At 36.7% G+C, this 8,609-nt stretch overlaps 1 protein-coding gene across 4 annotated transcripts in view; it reads right to left on the minus strand.

Moving 5' to 3' along the window:
* LOC132180277 (uncharacterized) overlaps positions 1-7,723 on the minus strand; it is a 29,853-nt gene extending 22,130 nt beyond the window's left edge. Inside the window, exons 1-6 of one of the 4 annotated variants that reach the window (XM_059593036.1) lie at positions 7,593-7,721; positions 6,772-7,072; positions 6,551-6,653; positions 6,183-6,290; positions 4,833-5,014; positions 1,925-2,120 (exon numbers count right to left, since the gene is read on the minus strand). In XM_059593036.1, the coding sequence (XP_059449019.1) occupies positions 1,925-2,120; positions 4,833-5,014; positions 6,183-6,290; positions 6,551-6,653; positions 6,772-7,043 (861 nt within the window). In that variant the 5' untranslated portion in view covers positions 7,044-7,072; positions 7,593-7,721. Of the gene's footprint in view, positions 1-1,924; positions 2,121-4,832; positions 5,015-6,182; positions 6,291-6,550; positions 6,654-6,771; positions 7,073-7,454 lie in introns of those variants that run through there. The other 3 variants (XM_059593035.1, XM_059593038.1, XM_059593037.1) reach the window with 3 other exon arrangements.
* Positions 7,724-8,609: the final 886 nt, after the last annotated feature.

The raw sequence follows: 8,609 nt of genomic DNA on the forward strand, positions 1-8,609 counted from the left end.
ACACGTGCCAAATTCTTTTTGGACTTATGTTAAAAAATGCAAACCGGATCTCTTCTTGTTATAAATTAGGTGGAAAATAAAACAGAATGACCAAGTTGATCAAAACTCAGATAATTGTCAAAATTAAAATCTTAGGTTAGCTATCAGAATGCCAAAACTCAGGGACTTTTAGGACAATATATTTTGTCATACTTGGCCAACATGCTCAGGGAAAACAACTGTTAGAAAAGTAGAAGTACTTTACAAAAAAGAAATGCCTGTAAATAAATACATAAAATAGAATTAGGGATGTGAATCAGTTTGCATGAGAAAATATGGAGACAAAGAGGAGGCTCATTTTCAATGAAACGTAGCCTACCTCACAAATTTTATTATATATGTCAAAAACTATATCAGGCTTACTAAAATACCCATATACTCTAAACTGACCAAAATACCCATATAACTCTTCAAACACTCCCCCTCATGCTAAAGCATATATATCATACAAACTCAGTTTGGAACGAATAAAATCTAACCGATTACGACAAAAAGATTTTGTAAACATATGAGCTAACTGGTCTTCTAACTTCATGAATAGTGTAGATATATCTCTATTGAGTATCTTCTCTCGAATGAAATGGCAATCAACTTGTGTTTGGTTCTTTCAAGAAAAACCCAGTTAGACACAATATGTAACACAACTTGGTTATCACGAAACACAAGGCTAGGAGTGTTGAAGGAGGAAACTTATGATAAGTGTTTATTACCTGATTTGATTACACCTGCTTTCATATCTATTATTGTAATATGCAATTAGTGTATTTCCATAATAGGTTGTAGGACTTTTCTATTTAAACGTGTACATGTACGAAGCAGTATAGTGGAATAAGACAATACTCCTTTCTCCAAATCTTTTAGTCTTTCTCTTTCAACTTGGTATCAAAGCAGTTGTGGTTGGTTTTCGTTTTGTGCCTATGTTGCACAAATTGGGCAGACACACGTTCAGTCTGCGCTGGTTGCCACCAAAGACCAACGCTCAAGATTCTTCGGGAAAGCCTTAAGCGTTTTGGGTGAGTCTGTGCCATCAACATCACCGGCTAACTTGTGCCAATCGAAACCTTTCATTCACGATCGACGTGGTTGCACAAAGGGGGATTGTATGTGGCTGGGTGTTGAAGCACATTCCTATCCGGTTACTAGTAGTTTAGATTTCTCAAAACTCTAGAGATAGTTATCCAATGCATTCCGGTTACTAGTAGTTTAGGTCTATCTAAACTCTAGAGATAGTTATCCAATGGATAATATGATAGGAGTTAGGAGTTCTATCTAATCTCTAGAATAGTTATCCAATGTATTATAGGATAGGAGTTAGGAGTTCTATGCAATCTCTAAATCTTGTAAATCTTTATATATAGCAAAGCACACCGTGAATAAACATTACGGTGATTACAAATTCAATTATAGATTTGAGTGTTCTTATAGTGGGGAGGCTCAACAGTCTAATCTGAGTTAATCTCTGAAGGAATTGTGACGTTCCTCCTTATGTAATCACAACACCAAAAAGGGAGAGAGAGAGAGAGAGAGAAGAGGGATAAAACCCTAGGTTCTGATACCATGAATGGGTTAGCATGAGGAAATATGGAGAAAACTACGCTTGTTTTCAATTATAGTAACCTACCTCACACATTTTATTATATATGTTGAAAAGTATATCAAACTGACCAAAATACCCATGTACACCAAACAAACCAAAATACCCATATAACAAAATCCCAACAAACTCTTCTAACAAGAAAAAAGAGCAATCTCCATATAGTATTTAAAGAAAAAAGCACATGGTAATTAATTTAGCAAACTAAAACAAAGCATATAATAACACAACTGCAATGCAAATTCAAATAAAATTCATAAGGGCTTTTATTCACAAGGAAAGAGGTAAAACCTTTGCACTTTTTGTGATTGCTTCAATGTTCTCAGGAATAAGGCGATATATTTGTTCATATGACTCTGCTGCTTTCTGATAATCCCCAAGATGCTCATGGAACGATGCATGATAAAATCTTAGAGTAATATTCGTAGGTTCTGCCGCTATTGCTTTAGAAAGGCAATAATTAGTTTGACCATTGTTTCGATGTTCACTGCATTAAAATCTCCATTATTTATCAATCCATTCTTGTTCTACATTTACAAGCAACGAGGTGACTAAATACATCCATAAAAATAGTTAATACGTGTCAAAAACTATGCTATCAATCAGGCAATTTAGGCCATGTTCGCTTGTTTATTTGTTTTATGTCTTTTGCTTTCTATTCTCTGAACAAATAAACAACTCAAAACATAAAACACTCTAAACACCACTGTCCCTCATAACACATAACAAACATACCCTTATATATAGAATCATCACTATGTTGCTTAGAAGGAAAAAATACTTGTGAACCAGATATCAAAGGATGTATTACTCGAAAACCAAGATTACAATGCCTTAAGGAAGCTCATTTTAGCTCTCCTAGGAATTTCTCCATGCCTTCCGAAGCCCTTATTACTCCTTTCCAACCAGACTCTCCAATTCAAGCAAGGGGACAATGTTCTCCAAGATATACGACTCCCCCCTTAACAAAATTCATCCTTCAACAAGCAAAAAGTTCAAAAACAAGACTAGGCTCATTGAAGATAATCCACCATGCAGCAATGGAAGAAAGATCAAGTTGTAGCCTTTAAAGTGACTTTCAGTTTGGACAGCTTAAGAGCTTTTCATGTGTTGGGCTATAATGCAATATTTGATTGAAACAGAACCTATATTAACATTAAGTATAAATTGCTTAAGGTTAACATAGTTTTATATTTCTATCCCTAGCTTACTTCTTCATAGAGAATCACCCTCTTCAACTCCCTAGACAATTCCTCCTTTTTCACCCTTTCCTCCTCTATCAATGTTCACCCTTCTTCAATGACGTCAAGCTCTCAAAATACCATCCATTAAATCTTTTTTTAACTTCCCTACATTGCCAAAAATTTCTTCATTCCATTTTTCAAATCTCCTTTCAAAGCCTTCAATTTGCTTGCCAACACAAAACTAAGGGAGCCTGGAAACTGATAAGACTTCCACCATACTTTCACTTGATCCACAAAGCCCTCAAACTTCAGCCACATTTTTTCAAACTTGAAATACTACTTCTCCTACTCAAAACCCCACAATCTAGCATCAAGAGGAAATGATCCGATAGAAGTCCACTAGGAAAATGTTCTTCCCAATAATGAGAAAGTAAAAATCTACAAATTCTTGACCAGCATTGATCATCACAATTGTTAGACCAAGTGAATTTTCCGCCCATAAGAGGAATGTCCATGAGACCCTGATCAAAAATGAAATCTGAAAACTCACTCATAGCTAGAGAAAAACGAGTAACTCCTGATCTCTCACTCGAATATCAAATAGCATTGAAATCTCCCCCGATGCACCATGGCTTCTCCCACCAGGTCATGACTCAACCCAACTCATCCCAAAGCAATTTCCTATCGTAATTATTATTAGAACCATGCACACCCACACACCTATCTCCACGCCCTTCATTTTACTCTTATTCACTCCTTTAGGCCCACCAAAGTGATCCAATTCATTAAAATTCACTGACCCAGAGACTCGACAACCCAACTAAAAATTACCATGACCCTCCCTCATTGGGCCTTCGAGATTTTGGGTCCCCTCCAAATCCAAGCCCATCTCAAATCGCTCCAAACGTCATTCCACTTTATTTTTAAAAGTAAAGAATAAATTTTTCAACAGCTGCAAATCCAATAAATCCTCCAAATCAACCAATGTCTTCTTCGTGCCGTCATCTCTAGCCTGTCCAGCGTCATTTCCAAACATTGTTTGCATCATCTTCCTTGCAAAACTTACCAATTTTTTCTCCATGTGTATCCCAGAATTACCAATTGTACCCCTGCTCCAAATCTCTATTTCCCGAGCACTACCCTTCCCTGCCAGGGCATCCCTGATTGAACGCTGTCCATGCTCCACCGTCCGCAACATTTCCTGGTTTGCAACAACCTCCTCACTGTTTCGGCACTTAACAACATCATTCTTTCCAAAATAATTCACCACCTTCCTCAACTAAGCCACGCAATTGCTCCACCCACTGCCATAGCGCCCCTCCGGGATGATAATGAAAGTACGCCACCCACCTACTCCGCACTCCAACAACTCCAAAAATCTGCCATAACTGTTCACCCGCTGTTACACAACACACACGAAACTGCCATCTCAAAAAGTTCTGTTAACATTCTCTTACATTTTCATCATTGAAGAGCAGTTCCTCCATCATTTTCAACAACCATACCACGCTCCATTTGCCCAAAACCACCACTCAATAGATGCCTTTGCTTCTCTCAGCTAACCGAAATCCTCCATTCCCAACCTCAACCATATCTCAAATGAATTTGCTTCGACATAGAAAAACCGAAGAATCCCATTGTTGAGTAGTACTAACTCATGTTGGGCTTGACAAGCATGACAAACGAAAACACAAAAACGAAACTCCAACAACAATAATCAACGAATGCACCAACACATGCCGCCGAAGCCTAAAGAGCTTGCATAAATTTTAGGTGTTTGAGATTCCAATAGGGCAATACTATACTTGAACTGAAAAGCATATCTAAGACCAAATGACATAGCTAAATATCAAACCCTTGAGCTTAAAATTATAAATTTCTGCATAAGTATCATATGTACTCAAGATATACCAGCTATTACAATATAACTACGACCATAATCAGAAAGAATGGCTGTTCAATGCATAAAGATCAACGTGCAGAAAACAATGAATCACGGCCATGAGGAACCTTACATGGACCAGGTCAAAACTGTCTTCCATAGAGTTGGATCTTTTGGTTTTAAACGTGCGGCAAACATGTAGAAATTTAAGGCTTTCTTATAATCACCAAGTGCATCATGGGCAAGTCCAAGTACATGATACGGTTCGGGCAAATTTGGTGCTAGCCTAATAACCTCATGCAACAATGGTATGACCTGCAACAAAATATCTTAGAGGTGTTAGCAGATGAAAACTATTGAATTATAAAGGTTCAGATAGAACCCCCTTGAACCTGTACTAAATTGAATACAACTAAAAATGCCATGCCAAAGAGCCCATCCCTAAAATAGAAATTTCTGCTTAGAATGGTGATCACTGCACCATATAATTATAACCAGTATAAAATGCAATGTTTCACAACACAAAGCTTTTTGAAAGATGACAAGCAGAATACATAGAAGCCTTTCAAAACATAATCTAACCACACCAAGATCTTCCAGATCAGAAAATGGATTGACTAGATATATTTTCATTACACGTTGTCGAAAGAATGTATAAAAAGTGCCTCAAAGTCATTGTTAGCATCAAAGGAACCCAAGTTTCTCACCTTCAACCATAGTGTTTAAAGGCAAAAGCATATAACAAGGTGCTTTACTCTTCCTAATGCCAGGGCCTGAGTGAGACTCAGCCTTTCAAATTTTATTCTTGAAAAATATTTAAAGTAATTTAAAATAGCTAAAAAAAAAAATATGGGTGAAGAGGGTGTCAGAGTGGTATAGACGGGTTATAAATAAGCTGTTTATACAAATACCCATTTGCCTTGTCTATTTAATTAAATAATAGTACCCATACCAAATCCAACTCATTTATTCAAGACAGGTGAGGTGCCCATTAACCAGATAAACAAAGGCCACACACACACAGTCACATCCATACACACAAACAAGTGTGTATGTTACATGTATACATATACATATACATATACATATACATACACAAACATTATATATATATATATACACACACACACTTCCATTTAACAACTTTCTTATTAAAGAAGAAGAAAAGATAACTTCATGGAGCTACAGACCCACGTGGTGGAGCCCAAACCCAGTGGAAAGATCAGTTACATGACAACACCATAAGCCATACACAGCAGCAGCGACCCAGATTAGTTTCAGTGAGGCTCATGGCAACAGCCCATAAGAGTTCCTGGTAGCACAAATAGTGAAGAAAAACGAATCTAAAACATATGGCTCTTAGTAGACTCCAGCAAGCATGTCTTTCTGAGCTGAAAAGATGCTTATCTTAGAACCACACAAGCAATTTCAGTGACTGATCCAAAAATTAATACTTAACAATAAAATTCACCAAGCATTTTACCTTATCATAACAACCTTGTGCATAATGAAGATTAGCATCACCAACCATTTGTTCAATCTCAGGGCTGACTTTATTCTTTGATCCTTTCCGCCTACCTCTTTTCTTAAGCTGCACAAGGAACAGAATAAAAATAACATGCATCACACATTTCTTTTTCTTTTTCTCTGTTGGGGAGGTGGGAGGAGGAAATAGCAATAATTAGACAAGATATACAAATGACAACGATGTAAAAGAAGTTTTCCAGGACATCAGCAAATAACGTGAGGCAACAGTCTATTTACCCATCCAGTAATGTGAATTTCAAGCCTATTTTTTCAATGTGAGATTCACGAAACGTAGTTAACAGTTATCATTAGCACATTGCACACCTTCCTTGATTTCCTTCGACCACCAATATTCATGGCTTCCATTATTTCATCAAAGCTTGCCCCAGCTATATCCTCTTGTCTGGCCTTCTTCGCAGGCCTTTCACTATTCAGAAGAAGTTGATATAATAAATCCAAATATCACTAATTCTAACCTCACACGAAAGCAATAAGAAATAAAACATAGAAACAAGAACTTTCCAGCAAAGAGATGGAGTTTATACCGCTGAAAATCGGCAAGTAATTTTCGCTTTTTTTCTGCCAGAGCTTCATACTCGAGGCGCTCGAATTGCTCATAAGGTTGGATACCAGAAGCAGCATTGTCTTCCACAAAATCCAAAGGGTTTATCCCTTCTTCAAACCTGAATGTATACTCACCTTCATCTTCTTCTTCTTCTCCTTCTTCTTCTCCTTCTCCTTCTCCTTCTTCTTCTTCTACTTCTACTTCTTGTTCTCGTTCATTCTCTTCCTCAACAATGCTGTCTTCAGTGTCCATAGTAAGAAAACAGTCCAAAGCCTCTTCAACTTCACGAATTCCATTAAATAATTAATAAAATGACTAACAAAATCCAAACAAAGGAAGATAGATACCAAAAACTTAGCAATCTCCACCAACCACATTTAGAGTCAACATAAACAAGTCCGGTAATAAAATTAAAATAAAAAATAAAAAAGGAAGCAAACAAAGCAACAAGGCCACGTACGGCACAGGACGCAATGCCGTTCCAACATGATTGTATAAGATTATACTTTGAATTTTCCTTCTTTTTCTCAGCAACCAAACAGAATTAGATTACTAGGAGAGTTGCTCTATGCAACTCTCATAATCTGAATTAGATAATCAATGGAAAAGGGAAAAACAAATAAAGACGACGGAAAGAGCTTCGTGCGGGAAGTCTGGAAGTACCAGGACTTTGATGTTAAATTTCTTTTGTTTTTCCTGCCTTGTCTCAGCAGCCAAACAACTCTTCAAAATTCTTGTTGCTTTTTGACTGCGAGAATGGGGAAAGAAGAAACCACAACAGCAGAAAAGAAAAGAAAACACCTGGCACCGTTTGATGACGAAGACGAAGACGACGCCGACTACGATACGACCACCGTCTGAAAGTACCAACGAGAAATTAGTATATATACACTACCTCAGGGAGGGGCTCCCCTCCCATTCACGATCCACCAATTTCCTTCCGTTTCGATTGGAATTAAGGACACGTGTTTAAAAATAAATCCAATTTGGACTATAAAAATTTTAATTTTAAAAAAATTAAAAAATTAATTAAATCTTACCATTTAAAAAAGGGAAATACTAAACCGTTTAAACGTCCTAAATTTTCTTCTCAAAGTTGGTTCTCAGCTAATATGTCACAATTCCATGAGTTAGTGACACACTTTCTAAAATAATGATTACGAAAAATGCTAGGTGTTCCTCTAGTGTTCTCCTAGTGTCCTCCCAATTATAACGTGGCTTTTAAAATCACCAATAGATTTAAAATCAATAATGATAATCTCAAATTCAACAATAATCAGAAAAACATTAGAAGAACACTTAACATTTTCCTAATATTACAAACACTTTTTTACAAAACTTAGAGAATAACTTATATAGGAAGGTTGCACAAAATGCCACTTTTGTGTCCACCAATCAATGTATGACACATCATCAAAAAACATGAAAAAAAAAAAAAAAAAAAACCAAAACACCTGATTATTTACCAAATATTAGAAATAAAACTTAAAAAACTAATTAAATTTTAAAAAAATAAAATAAAATAAGGGGTGGCTTGCTGGCCACCCCCTCCCCCTAGGGGTCGGCCACCCCTAGAAGAGGCTCCTCCTCACTTGGCTTTTTAATTTTGTTTGGCCATCCCCAGACCTGGGGAGGCTGCACCGACCACTCCTATGGGAGCCTCCTCCTTGCCTGGCTTTTTAATTTTGTTTAGAAAAAAAAAAAAAATTTATTTTTTAACTTAAATTTGGTATAATCTGGTGTAGTTGAATGTTTTTCATAAATGTAAGTTTGGGATGATAGGCTAATGTGTCACCTTCAGGTTAGTTGCACAAAAGC

This window comes from Corylus avellana, chromosome ca5 (assembly GCF_901000735.1).
Source record: "Corylus avellana chromosome ca5, CavTom2PMs-1.0".
NCBI classification, from domain to species: domain Eukaryota; kingdom Viridiplantae; phylum Streptophyta; class Magnoliopsida; order Fagales; family Betulaceae; genus Corylus; species Corylus avellana.